The sequence below is a fragment of the Ursus maritimus genome, unplaced genomic scaffold (assembly GCF_017311325.1).
Source record: "Ursus maritimus isolate PB19 unplaced genomic scaffold, ASM1731132v1 scaffold_24, whole genome shotgun sequence".
Classification (NCBI taxonomy): Eukaryota; Metazoa; Chordata; class Mammalia; order Carnivora; family Ursidae; genus Ursus; species Ursus maritimus.
Window position 1 is genome coordinate 31,645,369 of NW_024424897.1, and position 17,330 is coordinate 31,662,698.

At 51.5% G+C, this 17,330-nt stretch overlaps 2 protein-coding genes and 1 long non-coding RNA gene across 5 annotated transcripts in view; 2 read left to right on the forward strand and 1 right to left on the reverse strand.

Annotated features, from left to right (window-relative positions):
• Positions 1 to 3,132, forward strand: part of EPX (eosinophil peroxidase) — a 15,795-nt gene extending 12,663 nt beyond the window's left edge. Inside the window, exons 15-17 of the mRNA XM_040639826.1 lie at positions 1,319 to 1,556; positions 2,137 to 2,349; positions 2,629 to 3,132. Coding sequence (XP_040495760.1) covers positions 1,319 to 1,556; positions 2,137 to 2,338 — 440 coding nt within the window. The 3' untranslated portion in view covers positions 2,339 to 2,349; positions 2,629 to 3,132. The remainder of the gene's footprint in view (positions 1 to 1,318; positions 1,557 to 2,136; positions 2,350 to 2,628) is intronic.
• Positions 3,133 to 3,266: 134 nt separating this feature from the next.
• On the reverse strand, positions 3,267 to 15,876 carry MKS1 (MKS transition zone complex subunit 1). Of its 3 annotated transcripts, XM_008695509.2 has the most exons (18): positions 15,746 to 15,876; positions 15,236 to 15,345; positions 13,741 to 13,811; positions 12,919 to 13,074; positions 11,547 to 11,644; positions 11,243 to 11,371; positions 10,869 to 10,973; positions 10,106 to 10,214; positions 9,517 to 9,573; positions 8,167 to 8,209; positions 7,815 to 7,880; positions 6,286 to 6,356; positions 5,886 to 5,955; positions 5,679 to 5,786; positions 4,852 to 4,985; positions 4,245 to 4,327; positions 4,061 to 4,158; positions 3,267 to 3,959 (listed from the first exon to the last, which is right to left on the reverse strand). In XM_008695509.2, exons 1-18 carry the CDS (start codon positions 15,823 to 15,825, stop codon positions 3,868 to 3,870), a joined length of 1,680 nt encoding a protein of 559 aa, XP_008693731.1. In that variant the 5' UTR covers positions 15,826 to 15,876; the 3' UTR covers positions 3,267 to 3,867. The 3 variants fall into 3 exon arrangements, 2 of the variants coding, with proteins under 2 accessions (XP_008693731.1, XP_040496827.1); XR_005837462.1 differs by lacking the exon at positions 3,267 to 3,959 and having other exon boundaries at positions 4,095 to 4,158; positions 4,245 to 4,428; XM_040640893.1 differs by lacking the exons at positions 3,267 to 3,959; positions 4,061 to 4,158 and having other exon boundaries at positions 4,212 to 4,428.
• Positions 15,877 to 15,958: 82 nt separating this feature from the next.
• LOC103667352 overlaps positions 15,959 to 17,330 on the forward strand; it is a 12,010-nt gene continuing 10,638 nt past the window's right edge. The window contains exon 1 of the long non-coding RNA XR_569745.2: positions 15,959 to 16,598. This is a non-coding gene — a long non-coding RNA (uncharacterized LOC103667352). The remainder of the gene's footprint in view (positions 16,599 to 17,330) is intronic.

Consider the following 17,330-nt stretch of genomic DNA (forward strand, 5'->3'; position numbering starts at 1 on the left):
GAAGGGGGGGCAATCCCCACCACAGCGCGCGCGCGCGCGAAGAGCCTGTTTTTTCCTCCTTTCACTTGGGCGCCCCCTGCTGGATAACTGAGATTGCCAGACACCCAGGTGCCACATAGTGCGTTTCTGTGCCACCCCCCCCCCCATAACTTTTCCTCCAAGCTGTCCCAGCAATATTGTCCGGATACTAGCTCTGACAGTCTCCTCCAATCCCTTCCAAAGTCCAACACCGAATTTGGGATTGGAAGAGCTTGTCTGAAATCCACTGACTGGTGGAGTGACCTTAACAAAGTCACAGTTGCTCAAGCTCAGCCAGTATCCATGGATACGATGGAGACTACAAAGTGCCTCACGGAGGTGCTGTGAGGCTCCTAAGAGACTCTCGCAGACCAGTGCTTAGTGAGGTAAAGCATTACATCATTTCCTTTGCTCAGCTGGAAGATGGTGAGTTGTTCAATGGACAATATTGGGCAGGTAGATTCTTCAAGGTCAGGGCAAATCGATCTCCTATCTTGATGGTCCCTGCCCTACCTTCTGGCTTGGGCCTGGTGCAGGATCCTACTAGCAGAGAAATCAGAAGGCTGGCCTTTAGGAGTTTCTGAGTAGGTGAAAAAAAAATTCAAATGGCTTTATTGGGATATAATTAGCATATCATAAAATTCACGCATATGAAGTATACGATTCAATGACTTCCGTATATTTAGAGTTGGGCATTGGTCACTTTTTGGTGGGGGGGGGGTCTGTTAAGGACTTTGGTCCACTGATCACCATTGCTAATGTCAGAACATTTTCATCACTCGCAAAAGAAACCTTACAATAACAGTCACTCCCTGTCCCCACCCCAGCCCTTGACAATCACTGATTATCTCTACATAGTTGCCTATTCTGGACCTTTCACATAAATGGAATCACACAGCATGTGGTCCTCTTCTGAGTAAACTTTAACCACACTCTTCATTCCTTGGTTTGTTCACCTATGTATTTGTTCATTCCTTCCTTCTCTAAACCTGAGGAAGTCTTTTATGTTCTGGGTCTTATTTGTACCTCATTGATGAACTTGAGGCCAATAATAATATCCTTGTGGTATCGGGGGTTACAGCAGGACACACTCCCAAGACAAAGCATGGTTTGTCTACGCGCTTTGAAAACTAGAGGGCAGTGGCTTGATTGGAAGGTTTGACCTTTTCCGTCAGCAGGGATCTTGTTCTGACTGACATTTCCTGACCACAGAGCTCTCTCGGGAGAAACTGTGGAGCAGCAGAAGCTAAGGGAAGTCAGCAGGGTAAGGCTGAACCGCCTCCACCCCCTTTCCCTACAGGGTACAATGCCTGGAGGCGCTTCTGTGGCCTCTCCCAGCCCCGGAATCTGGCACAGCTCAGCCGGGTGCTACAAAACCCAGGTCTGGCAAGGAAGTTCCTGAATCTGTATGGGACACCTGACAACATTGACATCTGGATTGGGGCCATCGCAGAGCCTCTTTTACCAGGGGCCCGAGTGGGGCCTCTTCTGGCTTGTCTTTTTGAAAACCAGTTCAGGAGAGCCCGGAATGGTGACAGGTAAGGGACCCTCCCCTAAAAAGACCAGCCCCAGAGGCAGGGCAGAAAAGCGCTAGCATGTCAAGACTCAGCAAGGGGGAAAGTGCCCTTTTTAGATCATTTCTTCCAAGTTCGCAGGGTCTGAGACCAGGACGCTCCTCTGTGGAGAGCTTGGTCAGAGTGAGAGAGACCATGGGCCAGGCAAGGCGGATGGTGCCTGGGCTACAGGCACCTTTAACCCACAAAACAGACTTGTCAGCCCCGCTGTTCCGCTAGTGGGTCCCAGAAAACATGGGCAGAAAGGGCTAAATCTGGTTTCTTTCCAATAAAGCTTATGGCTTAAGACCCGACTCCCTATTTGGATTTGGCATTTACCCAGGTTCAAATCCAGCCCTGGACACTTAAATTACTGTGCACTTAATACTGAGCAATTTCCTTGAGCGCTGAACCTGCTTCTTCGTTTATAAATAGGGAATAATACTATTTTGCAGGAATTCTGGAGAACTGAATGAAATAATGTAAAGTACCTGGCATACAACAGGTGCTCATTATGTTCATTCCTCCCTCACCTGCACCTGTATCTCTCCACATGTCTCGGTAGGTTCTGGTGGGAAAAACGGGGTGTTTTCACCAAGAGACAACGCAAGGCCCTGCGCCGGATTTCCTTGTCTCGAATTGTGTGTGACAATACCGGCATCACCACCGTGTCGAGGGACATCTTCAGGGCCAACACTTACCCGCAGGGCTTTGTGAGCTGTACCCGCATCCCCAGGTTGAACCTGTCAGCCTGGCGGCGCAGATGAGGCCTCTACAGGTAAGGGGAGGCCCTCCTCCAACATCCTTCCCAGACCAGACGGCTGCGTCCTTTTAGACCTCGAAGCAGAGACAGCCAAATTCGCCACTTGAGGCAGGGGAGTCTTCCCACCGGCTTCCCGGCATGCTGGCTTCTGGACGGACAGCTAATCCGTCCAGGCCTAGGACCCTGCGGGGCAGTCAGGTGTCCAACCACGCAGCTTAGGCGTCAGCACCTCACACGGCTCCGTGTCTGGACACCCAACAAGTTCCTCACTTCCCGTGTGCGCTGCTTCCACAGGAGCCCATCCCAAGCCTCCGGCCTCAGACACGAGAGCACCTGGCGAAGACCACGAGGCTGCCTTCTCCCCGGAGCAACCACCCCCGCGGCCGCTTTTGCTGGCTCTGGCTCATGGCTGCTTCTGTGGCTGGGAGTGACAGCTGGGGCTCCCGGCAGCAGTGAACCCTCCCTCCTTGGGCGCCTCCTACGTCTTAGGTCAGGCATCGGCTCTGGGTGCAAGGAGGTCTTGAGGCCCAGGCAAGAGAGTCAGCTGGATGGTCTCCGGCCTCTTTTTTCTATTCCCCAGCCTGTCCCCACCCCCCACCCACGACTGCAGCCCACGCCCCCCCAGGCTCCAGCCGCCCCACCATCCGCTGGAGCACGCAGGCCGGGCAGCGAGCTCCGCTTGTACCAATAAAAGACCGCTGAGGGCAAGAGCTGGTTTCTGCGTTCGGCTGGGGAGGGCGTAACCTCAGCCCCGTGCTTTGCTCCAGACATTTAAGAGGAGCACTGCCAGGGCCCCCCTAACACTAACCCCTAAGCCTCTCTTGCCGCCTGACTCGAGACACTCCAGAGTGGGAAAGGGCAGGAAAGGGGAAGGTTCAGGAGAATACCCTGGCCATGCCGGCAACCTGAGAAGAAAAACAGCCGACACGTCAGCCAGTACAAAAAGTTTTTATGTACAAAAAACACAATAAAAGATACTACCCGGCTAGCAGAAAGGACTGGGCACTGCCTTCAGCCTTCATTTGCTCAGGTCTCAAACATAACAGGCCCCAAGCGGCAGGACAAGGCTACCCTGGAAAGAGGAGGCTGAGGCTCCCGGGCCAGGAATCCAAGCTCTCTCTCCTCTTCCTTTCTTGGGCCTCCCTTTGTAACCAGGCTGTGAAGCAGGAGGTCCCTGCAGCTCTCTGCTCTCGAGACAGTGCCACAGGCCAGAAAAGAGGCTGTGCTGAGGACAGAACTAATGGTGGGGTCACCCCACCCGGGCTAACCCAACAAGCCTGCCCTGTCGTGACAGCCACTTGCAGTAGCTGAGCTGTGCAGAGGGGGACCGCGGGGTCTCCAGCGTTACTGCTACGCGGCAGGGGGAGGCCGTGCCGAAGACCAGGCAGAGGGGCCGGCCCGGGACTTTCTCAGCTCTTCCGGTTCTCGGCAGGCCAGCAGGGTCACCGGGGAGAAAGATGAAGAGGCAGGACGGCGCCAGCCTCAGAACCATCCGTCTTGTCCTCTTGCACGGAGGGCCAGGGTCACTGGGAGCTAGGAAACCATGGTCCCCGAGGGGCTCACCAGGTCCTGGGGAAGGCTTTCTCGGGCCTCCTGCATGCGGCGCCGGGCGCGACGGAAGGCCTCTGAGAGGGGAGCAAACGCAGTGGTCAGCCGCCGTGGTGCGGGGAGGAGCGGGGCTCATGCTGATGCGGGGTGGCCGTCTGCGGGGAGGAAGGAAACCTACCCAGCACATTGTGAACGGAACTCTGCTGGCTGAACCCTTCCAGACGGTCCAGCACGCTCCGCATCTTTTTCCGGAGGAAACTTGACTCCATGAAGGCCCTGCACAGAAGCCCAGCACGTGGCCACAGCTGCCGTCCAGCCCTCAGGGGTAAGGCTCCCGAAGGTGGGGGCCCGGGGTCACTCACCTGGACTGCTGCAGACAGTGCAAGCGGAAGGTGACGCTGCCTGTGGTCTCAGCGCGGAACCCAAAGCGGCTCAGACGCTCCCCCTGGGTTTGCCGTTAAGACAGCGTCAAGCTTCTGTGGGTTCTAGACCCCAGCACCACACGGACGTCACCCCCATTCTTCCTCCCATTCTCGGAGAACAGATCTGCTGGGGGAACCTCCTTCTAGCACCTAGACTCCAACACCTCAAGGCTAACATGGGGCTCCCAACTGTCAATCAGGGGACGCCCCAACCTCAGTTGAGAGTAAGCAGTCTGACAAGCGGCCTGCTAATCCTCCCCGCCTTTGATGACTGCAGCCTCAGTGATGGGCTGGAAGGAGGGGCTAGTAACTCTGACGGGGCCAGGGCAATCTCTAAGTACCCTCACTTCCCGAGATCTCCTAGGATAGCAGTGTAGGTGTTTGTACCTGGTTCAAGAGGCAGCCATGACCTCCAGCTGAAGCCACAGGAAGGAAGGGACTAAGTAATAATGAAGCAACTAAGGGGCCTTAACCCTGATCCCACCTTCTCCAGAAGAGATAGGAACCTAAGCTCCCAGCAAGAAGTCTGCCCAGAGACAAAAGGCACCTTGAAGGTTCCTGGTATCCGCACGTAGGAGAGGTCCTCCAGTTCCAGACAGCCGCCAATGAAAAACCTCCTCAGCTCGGCCACCGTGCCAAGCTCCATGGGCCTCCACGTGGGGACTGTCAGGGTGTGCGAGCCTGGGCCAGAAGAGGAGCGCGGGGCCTCAGGCAGGAAGGGCACGCGGTCTCTCACTGGACTCCCAGCAATGACACAGGCCTAGCCACCACTGAAACACCTTGTCTGGGGACGACCCACCTCTGGTGAGGGGATCCTGGCGGTCTGGGGCACCTGTCTGAAAATCAGTCAGCTAGAAATTCACATCTCAGCTCTGCCAGTTATTACGTGTGTACCCAGGACAAGCTTCTTAACCCCTCTGAGCCGCATTCCCCTCACTAGTAACATGGCAACGGCGGCGCCTGCGCCCGCGGAGTGGCTGGCGGAATTACCAAGAAGCACTTAGCACAGTGCCGGCACCCAGCAGGAGACGGCGGCTCTTATTTCAGAAATGCCGATCTATTCAACACACGGATGCCAAGAGCCCACCCCACCTGAGCTTCTCCCTCCGGGCCGCGAGTCTAAACAGGGGAGCTGGGAGCAGACGCCACAGCCACTCGGGCGCTCGGCTCCAGGGCTGGGTGCGACTCCACTCAGCCGTCTCTGGGGAGCGGGGAGAAGGCCTCACGAGGGGAAGGAACCCGGCAAGTTAAATGCTTCTAATTCCTAATGATCCCCCTTCCTCCCTGGGGGAGGCTGAATGTTTTAGGAGCGTTAGTCTCGCTCCCAGCAGCTAGGGCATGTGGGCCACGTGGAGGGCGAGGACGAGACGTCACCTGGGGTGGCAGGCAGCACCACGGCACCGTAGCCTTCCACACGGCACCTCTGCCAGAAGTCCAGTGAGAGCACCTCACAGTAGAGCACAGGCCACTCCGGGAGGGCATCTGGGGAAGCGAGAGAAGCAGCCGGGTCACAGGACGCCTTCCCCAAGAGAAGGCGCCACGAGCGCAGTGCCCGGGGCCGGGACCTACTGGGCTACTCACCAGCAGATTCGTCTTCATGGAGGAAGGAGGCCTCAAATGTGAATGGGTAGGAGAAGTAAGCCACCTTATCCTAAAAAGGAGAAGTGTTATTTCACACTCAGGGTCATGGGGTGGGCAAGGCCTCACTGAGAATCTGTTCTCCCTGCGGCCAGTGACGCCTTCACAAGGGAAAAAGAAAAACTATCCCCTCACGGGGGAAATAAGAGGCTGAGAGGAGATGGGGCGCCCACCTACAAGCTGCTACCATCCTCAGAAAGACAGAGGGGGAAGCCCTGCACCAGGCCGCCCTGCAGAGCTCGCAGAGAAGGGCCGGACCCAACTCTGAGTGCTCCCCAGGCTGGCGGCCTGGTCATCTTCAGAGCTCCAGCTCCCCTTCAGATACCCCTCCTGTTTTCCGTACCATTCCCAGGGATTTGGTGGCACAGGTCTGTGTTATTCCTGAGAGCTGCTGGAATGCTGGGCTTGACCAATCTGAAAGCCAGAGACCATATATAGTAAGATGACCTGGGAGGAAGTCAAGTGGTTGAGAAAAAGACAAAGTTCCTTCACCCATTCATTCACTCACACACTCCATCATTCGCTTAACATTTACTGAGTGTCTCCTACATGCTATGACCGGTCATTGAGGATATCTTGGTGAGCAAACAGAAGAGATCCCGGTCTGTCAAGGAGCTAACATGCCAGCTGGCAGGGGACACACTACAAACCAACCAACCAAGAGCCTATCAGGTAGTGACAGATGCTATACCAAGAATAAAGCAGGCTCTCGAAGATCAGAGGGAGGCGTGGTGAGTGAGGCGAGGGGCCAAGGGAGGACCTCTCAGAGGGAACACTTGGGCTGAGACCTGAACTTGGAAGAACCAGTCGTGCAAAGATCTGACAGAAAGGGTTTCAGACAGAGGAAATGATCCCCAAAAGGCCCTAAGGTGGAAATGAACTTGGCGTGTTCAAGAACAAAAGTATGACTGGAATGCCGGAAGGGAGAGATAGGCAGAGGCCAGCTTGTGCTGGCTTCGGAGCTGGGATTTTACTCTTAAGTGGGAGGGGAAGCTGTTGGGGTTTAAAGCTCAAGAGAGATACAATTAATTTACATTTTCAAAGGTTCCACTTGGCTGTGGGGTCTGTGGCAAATGAGCTGCAAAGGAAGCAAAGGGGCAGGTTAGAAAGTTAACCCATGGGCCTGCGCAGGACATGGAGGTGGCTTGGTCTAGGGTGCTCGAGAGAGGAGCTGTTCAGGACACCTTCCGAAGACAGAGCCGACAGGAACTACTGATGGAATGACTGGCTGTAGGGAGCTAGAGGAAGTGAGGAATCAAGGGTGTCTCCTAGGTTTTTGGCAGCAGCCACTAAGTAAATGACATTGCCAAGTCCCTTTGGGAAGACCATGAGAGCAGGTGTGGCGCCGGAGGCAGAATCAAGAGTTCTTCGGGTCATGTGACGCAGGAATGACAAAGAAACAACTGGATATGAGCCTGAAGTTCAGGGGAAAGGCCAAGCCTAGAGAGAAATCTAGGGCTCTGAGACATATACATAGTATTCAAGCCATGGGATGGATGGGACCATCTAGAAAGACTCTACAGAGGGAGTAACAGAAGGCCCAGGCCCAGCCTTGGACACTCGAAAGCTCTGAGACCAACAGATGAGCAAACAGCCAAGGGGACTGATGAGCCACCAGTTAAGCGAAGAGAGGAGTGTGGAGCCAGAAGCCAAGAGGAGAGTTCCAGTGAGGAAACGTGAGCTGTGCCACATGCTTCCGAGAGGTCACGTGCGGTGAATGCAGAGATGTCACCACCGGATTTGACAACCTGAAAGTGATCTATGACCTTGGAAAGGGCAGTCACAATTTCTTTGAAAGAAGTGGGGAAGCCTGACTGAATGGCTCTAGAAAACTGTCAGAATGGGTATAAAAGACTTAGGAATATCACTCACTAGTGGCTGGCAATTCCACAAAGAAGTGGACGTAGAGATTGTCGTACTCGTAGCCTTGTGCTGAAACTAAGAAAACAAGAAACTTAGTTATTTCAGCTTATTCTCCTATCACCGTTAGCACCCAACCCCATCCTGAAGGGACGACACACTTCGGGAAGCAAGTCCCTTGAGGGCCAGGAACTCCCTGTGCTTCCAGGAAAGACTCATGACTGAGCTTCCCGAGTAGGACAGACAACCCAGTGCCTCCAGCGGGGGCAGGGTGTGTGTGTGTGTGTGTGTGTGTGATGACCTCGCAGCTCTGTCAGGGCACTTGTCCCAGCATCGAGGGCTCGCTCTCTGGCAAGGCACTTACCTACCTCTCCGTTTACAAAGAGCCGGAGGGCGCCTGGGACAGTCTAAGGTAGAGAGAAGAGGGACAGGATCAGGACTCAGGAGGTCTGGGAGAGTCAGCACTCGTCCTCCAGACCACCCACCAGTGCCCGGAAGACCTGACACCGGCGGCCAGACATGGGTGCGCCCCGGTTGCGCTTCCTCCCTGCCCCCCACCCTGCCGCTTCTCCACTTAACTATTTCCTTCATTTCTAAAGTTTGTCACAGCAAAAAAAGCACGTTAATTTAAAGGACGAGGAGGGCAATGAAGCACAGAGAGTTTACAAGAATAGCCAAGGGAAGCCAGCACGGCTGCCCGTTACCATCCAGGGGGACGCTGGGGGCCCCTGTTCCCTTTAGGTGCCTGAGGTCAAGGGACTAGGGAGTTTGCTCTTTTAATTACTTGTGTTTTCTCATCTAACTTTTTAATGCTGCACATCTGCTGCTGATGCAATATAAAAGTAGTGAATTTTTTAGGGAGGGAGAGAGGGAAACTGCTGGGTATCCTCTGCTTGTCTCCTGATTGTGGACTGGAACTGCTGGAATAAGGGAAGACAAAGAACGGGACCACAGAATAACTGACAGAAACTTTTGTTTTGCTTGCTTAAGAGAGAAACTATTTGACAAACAGAAATGATGCCCCTACCCTCTCTATGGGGCGCTTACGAAAAATATCCACATGAAGAGTGAGGAAGACATTGTTCATCAATTAATATTAATTATTTAAATTAATCATAAAGGAATATGTGAATGCACTACACTGATAAAAATTGGAAACCAACAAGTTTAGGGAATAAAAAGTAAACATCCCTGACATATCCCTCTCACCACCCAACACCCGTCTACCTTCCCAACCCCATCCCCACCCCAGAGAAAGCCACCCATGGCACGTGTGTGCCCTTTTAGACCTTTTTCACTGGAGTTTTCTTTTTCATTAACAGTTCTCTGTAAATATACTATATTTAATATTATTATTCTTTTTAAAGAGAGAGAGAGCACATACACGAGCGAAGAGGCCGTGGGGGAGGCGTAGAGGGAGAGAATCTCAAGCAGACTCCACGCTGAGCATAGAGCCCAACACGGGGCTCGATCTCATGACCCTGAGATCACAACCTGAGCTGAAATCAAGAGTCGGAGGCTTAACCGACTGAACCACCCAGGCACCACTGCTATATTTTGAAACACATAACAAGAACTATGCTCCATATGCTAGTCTCTGGTTTCCTTCTGGCATAAACAAGACGTCCTTTACAAGAGGCGCTATGACTCAGCCACAGTCCGGATGCTCTGGCTAAACCTGGCTCGTGGTGCTGCAGGAAGCCAAGCCACTCACCATCTCAAAGTCCGTGCCCACAAGGCTGCTGAGATACTCCTTGTGCCGGCCATAAAGCTGAGGAGACAAACCATATGCAAACTCAAGATGCAAGCCCAGCCAACCAGAGTCAGTTCGGAATGGGAGGGAGAAAGGGTACTGTAATTTGAAAGGCCACAGAGAGCCGGAGGCCGAAGCATCCAAGCCACTGGCATTTTAAAGTAAAGCACAGAGGCTCTGGAGTCTCTGGTCTGGGACCCAGGCCCGTCTCTTGCACTTAGAAGCCCCATGACCTTGGGCAGACTTCTTAGCTTTTCAATCTGTTTCCTCATTTACGAAATGGTAATAATAAAAGTATTCGCCTCAAAGTGATGAAATAAAGTACATGATGGGCCTCACAGAGCAGGGTGAACGCTCAAATCAATGGTCATTGTTATTATCATGATGTTATACTGTGATCAAAGGCTCAGGTCTGATATGTCAGCAATGCTTCCCATGGCAGGGGAGGGCCAGTAAGAAAGACCCTGCAGCTGTGGACATGAAGCTCAGACACGGTCTCACTCCCAGGCACCCAGGCTCATCCCTGCGCTTGGAAGGAAGCCGCTCTTACATCCTTGAACACACGCTGTTCCCGCTCCTCCTCCTCCGGCTGCGCGAGGGAGGACGCGTTGTCCACCGTGAACTTCCACAGCTCCTGCTTCTCCCCCTCGGTCTCAATTCTGTAAGGTCAAAGCCACAAAAAGACCAACTCTGATGAGAAGAGATGGGTCTCCAGATGTAGCCCAAGGACGAGCCATCACTGGCCATACACCTCACTTGAAGCAAACGAGGACGAAAGTGGCCAGAACGATGAGCGGGCAAGGGAAACAAAGTGGAAAAGCAAAAGGGCATCAGAGTGGACACAGGGCATAGGTTTGCGGCCCACTTCTGCCTCAAAGTCACAGGGAAACCCTAACGCACAACGTTCCTGGCACCCAGTTCTCTCGCCTGAAAAACAGATAGGTAGGCTTAGGTCATTTCTAACTTATAAGTTCTCTTACTGTAAGACACGGAGGTAGGAATAGTCAGGCCAGAGGAAGAGGTCTAGCTGAGCTCATCCCCCCCGTGGTCCCTATAGGCAGCAGCGCAGAGAATTATTTTCCCTTAACTACACCACTGAAGTTAGCCCTTTCAAATTGGTATAGCTGCCCACTTTCCGAGAACAGGGTCCCCAGGACCCTAAGGGTCTGTTATAAAGGAGAATATGAAACATTGGCTGGGATTTAGAAACCAGGGCAGATGAAGGACTTTGTCAGAATCTCCTCAACTCAGGGCAAGAAGTGAAGCCAAAGGAAGGAATGCCAGTCTCCCTCCCCCTTTCTTCCTCTCCTCACCTGTAGGGTCCTTTGAGGCCGGTGAAGTCAGGTTTTACTGTGATCACACCATTGCTGTCCACTTTCAGAGTACAGAGGACATGTTCATACTTCTTATAGCCAAGCCTAGAAACCCGGAAATCAACACCCAGGCTCAGGACCACTGGTCCCACTAACCAAAGAGAAGAAGAGGTAGTCAGCCCATGTCAGGGGAGAGGACAGAGGCTGTAGTGAGAATTGTCATAGTCAAATACCTTCTTCCAAGTACGACTAAGAAGAAAAAGAAGAAACAGTCCCTCCCTCCCGCATTCCCCAGGGGGACTGTAACAGGGTAGGTGATGGGTGGCGAGAGAAGAGGAGGAGGACCTGAGCTGGGCAGCAAGGGCCTCACTCACTTCCCATAGGGCCCCAGGTCTGCCATGATGTACATTGTCTGAAGAGGGGTGTTGATGACATGGTTGTTCCTGACAAACTCTTCTGAGGGTTCCCAGGTGACAATTCGTGACTTGAGGATGCCGCCTTCCCTGGAAGACACCACAGGAAGGTGGCACCCCGTGAAGAGCCCATAGGAGGCACCTGGGGGAGCACACCCGGGGGAGGCCTCCTGCAGAACAGGAAGCTCAAGGCAGCAGACATACCCAGATACTGGCCTGGAAGGACGACAAAGGCCCCCCCAACCCCCTACTCATTTGCACTCACATCCCTCGCCTGTCCTGCCGTCGCCGCCTGACATTGGCCATTCGTTCGACCAAGAATGATGGCACCTCCCGGGCTGCAGTGGTCATTTTCTGACAGTGCTAGGAAAAGAGAAGCCCTGTGTGACCCATCTGGTCAGGGCCATATGGGATGAGGTACTGAAGGCAAGTCTTCCTTCTGAAACCTCATCTGGGACCTGAATCTAATAGGTACAGCCACCTCACAGTTATACATGTCAGGGGAGGGGACAGTGGCACAAAGAAGCTAGGGAAGATTCCTGCCATGCCTTGGTTTGTTCCAAGATTTTAGCAGCATATCATCCTTCAGAAATGAGTTTATTTGTGCTAACATTAAAATAAGCCTGCAGGGGCTCCTGGGTGGCAGAGTCGGTCGAGCGTCTGACTCTTGGTTTTCACCCAAGATCATGATCTTGGGGTCCTGGGACTGAGCCCCTCGTCAGGCTCCACGCTCAGCGCCGGAGTCTGCTGGAGATTCTCTCTCTCCCTCTGCCCCCCCTCCACACATGTGCTTTCTCTCTCAAATAAATAAATCTTTCTAAAAAAATAAATGAATCTATAATCTCCGAGTAAATACCAGCAAAAAGTTGGGTGAGTGTGCCTGGTAGATGCTGATGTTACCTGGTACTTGGAAAATGCCAAATGGGATACAAAGTATCCCGTGAAAAGTCCTCCCATGGGTAATTCAGCACTAATTTCATTTACTTTTCTAAAACAGAAAACCCAAATTGCATATGTTACCAACCCAGAGCTTTCCTAACATAAGCACCAATCTTTCAAAAACACTCATTTAATACCTGCTCCTTGCAGAACTGCCAAGGCCACAGACAAAAATCAGAAAATACAGGCTCTATTCCCAATTAAAAATCTCCCTGAGAAGAACGAACGTGTCATACAGGGACTGAGGCGAGTGGAAGGGTATGTGAGCACAGGCGAACTGAGCACTAAGCCACTCCCCACAGCTGTACTGAATCCCTCTTCAAACCCATCGACTCAGAGTTGTGGCTGCATCCCCTGATGGGTTTTATCTAGATGGTTCGAGACTCCACCCACCCGTCTCATCCCATGAGGCATGGAGGAAGTCAAGCCTGGGTCTGCTTCTCCCGGTCTCTAGCCTGCCTACTGTGAGAGACACTGCCCTCTCCCCCAGGCCTTCCAGCAGGGGGAGAAGGAGCAGCAGCCACACCACCTGATGACTGTACCCACTCTACTCCAGCCTGTGGGCCAGCAGCACAAGGCAGTTCCTAGACAGGCTATCTGTCTGAACAGGCATCTGGTTTAACACATAGAACCCAGCGAGGCCAGAAAGCTAGGGGAGGGAAAGAAGGAAGCTATGGGACCCCAGAAAAACACAATACCTCCTCCACATTGGTGTATCTATCAGAGTCAGTGTAGGTAAAAATTCGTCGGTTCTTCCTGCCACCAGAATCCTCCAGCTTTAGGATCTCTTGACGGTACTGATGATCCAAAGGGCTCTGACAGGCTGCTTCATTTCGGTACAGATCTACTTCAAACTGAGGTCACAAGGACACAGAGATCTAGTAAGAATATGTCAAACTTTTGTTCCTGTAACTGTTTCATCGAATCAGTTCTATAGAGCCGATGCAATTTGGCATGTTTCCGAAGCCAACTTCCAGTTCTCTGAACTGAGAGCAGGGGATCCAAAGAATGTTAGAGCTAAATGGAACCAGAGTGAGGGTCTCATCTAACTCTGGTGTTACAGATGGCAGGTTTCACCCAGAAGTGACAAGTGTTTTACCCAGGATCATAAAACTGGGCAGTGTCAGTCACTATGTTATATTGCCCTTTAAACACAACAGGGAGAGGGGGCACCTGGGTGGCTCAGTCAGTTAAGCGTCTGCCTTTGGCTCAGGTCATGATCTTGGGGTCCTGGGATCGAGCCCCTGTCAGGCTGCTGCTCAGCAGAGAGTCTGCTTCTCCCTCTCCCTCTGCCCCTCCCCCCATTCATGTTCTCTCCCCCTCTCTCTTTCTCCCCTCTCAAATAAATGGATAAAATCTTTAAAAAAAAACAAAAAAACAAAAACACAACAGGGGAAAGTATAAACTGCTATAAGTTCCTGGAAATCAGGCGCTATGTATCAGGAATCCTTCCCTGCTACCAGCCAGGTGGAAGTGGAGCAGGTGGAGGTAAACTGAGTGGAGAAGTGGCACGGGCTCACCTGGCTAAAGAGCTTCTCCTGCCACCCAATCACGACCTCTTCCTCTTCCTCTTCCTCCGAGCGGTGTCCACCTCCAAAGACCACGGAGTGAGTCAAACGTTTGAGTCAAATCAGCGCCACCTCTTGCTCTGTGATTGGTTATAACCCAAGTCCCTGCTCTAATATTTGCCACAAAACCAGCAGGAGTTTGGGGATTTATTAAGCACTCACTTTAAACAAAGGTTAGAGAGGCTGCGGATATATGTAGAAGCCAGGATTAGGACCCAAGAAGTCTTAGTTACTACTCTAACTTGAATAAAAGGAAGTCATGGCTCCCAGGAATTACTTAATCTAATTCAGTGTCAGGAGTCAAATTCAGAATATAGGCTGGATAGCTCTTCCTCAATCCCAACTGTCCACATTTGCTAGAAAGAAATCCTGACATTCTTGTCTTTACTGTTCCTGAAGCCATACATCTAGAACCACAAGCACTGTAACCTTAGAAGACCAAGTACCAGAAGAGAAGAAGAAAGGCAAATAAATTATTACTTAAAGAATCAAATCGAATACACTCTTGGTTTAGTATGCCTTTTTGAGACACGCGCTTCATAACCCACCAGCCCACACTCATGCCTGGAAATATATTTGAACAGATACAACAAACGCAGAGAGGCTAGCAATTTAATACAAACACACTGGCCTCTCCTTCTCATTCTTCTGGCTTCTGAGACAAGGAAACTGCAAAAGCACAGCTGATGTTAATATGTACCTTTTTCAAGCAGACCCCAATTTTAAAAGTGTTTTAAGTAGGGTGCATAAATATATATATTTAAAGTATACATACAGTATGCTATATACATACACACACATATATATTAAGAGTTTGGAGCATATTTTCTCTTAGAAAAAATGCCACAACCAGTATTTAGGTTGCCAGGCAGATTTTTAACATATCTAAAGTATAGTCTTTGGGGCGCCTGGGTGGCACAGTGGTTAAGCGTCTGCCTTCGGCTCAGGGCGTGATCCCGGCGTTATGGGATCGAGCCCCACGTCAGGCTCCTCCGCTGTGAGCCTGCTTCTTCCTCTCCCACTCCCCCTGCTTGTGTTCCGTCTCTCGCTGACTGTCTCTATCTCTGTCAAATAAATAAATAAAATCTTAAAAAAAAAAAAAAGTATAGTCTTTTGCTATTTTACTACATATGACCACAGTTCCGACCAGCTCTTGATGACAAGAATCATGTCTTACTCAATTTTCTTAACACAACGTAATGGAGTACTTAAAATTGCTTGGGATCAAATAAATAAATTAATTAATTACTTAATTAATTAAATAAAATTGGTCGGGATCAAAGCCTTGCTTCAACATTTACCAGCCATGTGACCCGAGGCAAGGAACCCAACCTCTCTATTCCTTTTCTCAGACTACAGATCTGGGGCTACTCTGTCTTAAAAGGCAACTACCGCCCCAGGCCCTTCCCCAGGTCCCCAAGGGGCCGCATCACCACCATACACCCACTGGCAGTTGGGTGAGGCCTAAAAGTGGCCAAGTCTATGAGGTCCTTCCCAGGCTGGGCAGCAGGCTGGTACCGGAGGAAGTTGCTGGATGTGATTCTTTGCAGGTGGACTCTGTCAGGAAAAGAAAAGCCCGGAATACTCATTACAAGACACACAACCAGAAGATGAACACAAAGCAAAAATGGGGGAACAAAAGCAAGAAGAGGGTGGGGCTACCTAGTTGTGTTGGGTGCACGTGAGCGCGGCCGGGGGTCTTAAAAGGAAGAGTGCGGATGAGTGTATTGGGTACAAAGCTCTGAGGAATTTGAGAAGGGCAGAGACTTGAAAGGGCTTGGGTAAGTCTGGAAGCCATGAGTGGAGAGTGTTGAGGGTAGTGAGAGAGACGCGGGGAGACCAGGAGGCAGAGATCAGGATTGAAAGCACAAGTGGGGACTCAGCAAACAAGAAGTAAAGTTCAGGCTCGAATTATCTGACAGCATAAAAGCACAGGGCCCTGGGACGATGCGACTACCGGAGGCGCAAGTTGCGCACGGGGTCCCGGGAGCGATACACAGCCTCCCCGGTGTCAGTGCTCCAGGCCGTCTCCGCCATGACAGCTCCGATTCACCGCGACAGCGCCGGAAAGCGCACCGCCCCCAGTTCCCCTGGCAACAGGGACGCGGGGTTCGGGAGGCGGCCGAGGTGCTGCGCGCGCAGCCTACGGTTCCCGGCACCGCGACGCAGCCGCGCGCCCGAAGCGGGCTGGGCCCTGGCGGAGCGCCTAAGCGCGGTCGGATTGGGGTACTGCAATGGTACCGCTTACCGCGTATGCGACAAAGCTTGCACACACCCAAGACGGGACTTGATGCACTTTACAAATGAGAAACCAAGGCAGCGCCATCGGCCCCTTTCATGTAGATTCAGAAATGGTGATGGGGACCAGACACCCAGGTGACCTGAGTCCTGAATTCGACTTTTCTCACCACGCCACGCTGCCTTCCACTGAATGCTCGGAAACTGCCATGAAAATCGGTGGACGTGACTCAGAATGCACCCATTCTTCCCAAAGGAGTCAGGCAAGGCGTTGGCGCTTACTCAGACATGAAAATATATTCTTGGAAGAAAACAAAAAAAGTGTCAGAAGAGTTAATAGTCCTCCACTGAGCTGGAGAAAGAAGAAACAAGGAAGCTAACAGGAAGGAAGAAAAATTTGTTATTGAACTGTTTTTTTCCCTGCATGTGTTAGTTCCGGATTTTTAAGCCATCTTAAGATACTCTACTGGCCTCATGAAAAGCCAACAAAGTGCTATTCAGAAGTCACGCTTCATTGGACTATCAAAGCAAGACACATCGTAACCTGGAGTCTGGCTCTCTGGCACCTTGGGGTATGTCAACAGTTATCAGCCTTTGACGTTTGCCACTCCCCCAAGAGAGTAAGCAGTTGTCCCCTGAACTCAGTAATCTCATGCCAGTTTGATTATATGGCATTGGGAGTCCTGGGCAGGATAGCTGCTGTTATGTAACACCAAGGACTCACCATAATAATAGTGCCATTTATTTAGTATCTAACACAGCCTGGGCGCTCTGTTTGCAATGGCCCTAATCCTTGTAGAAACCCCTTAAGTAGGCATTGTTATTCCCATTCAGTAGATGAAGTCGGGGAAGACCAGGGCTTAAAGGGTTTACTAAAGTTGAACTCTGGTAAGTGGTGAAGGAGGGGGGATTCCGGCCCAGGTCTGTCTTTTGAAGCCTCAATACCTTCCTCTCTGCCTTGCAGCCTCTCACCTACCACTGAGCTCTTTAGTCCATAAGAGCATACAGTCTCCAACATGGGAAGTAATTATTTCAACAGATGGAACTGTGGAGGCTTCAGAATACTAGCTCTTAAGAAATGGCCTAATTTTTCCTTTCGAAGTTGTGAATAGACAACACTCTACCACATGAACAATAAATGACAGAGGTGGAGCATGCTTCGAGAGTTTAGTTTATAGCCAAATCAAACTTATAGCAGTGTCACTCTGACACAATTACAAGCAAAATAGGTACTGTATCACATAGTATGGAAATAGAAATTATGCAAGTAGCATATTCAATTCAATGCAAGTAGCATATTCAAT

Bases quoted from the DNA above. Each gene is read 5' to 3' on its own strand.
- MKS1 (XM_008695509.2), bottom strand. From the start codon at position 15,825: ATGGCGGAGACGGCCTGGAGCACTGACACCGGGGAGGCTGTGTATCGC. The intron at 11,645-12,918 runs GTATTGTGTTTT...CTCTTTTCCTAG, and splicing joins GATACACCAATGTGGAGGAG to CACTGTCAGAAAATGACCAC. The intron at 7,881-8,166 runs GTAAGTGCCTTG...TTGTTTTCTTAG, and splicing joins CTTTGTAAACGGAGAGGTAG to TTTCAGCACAAGGCTACGAG.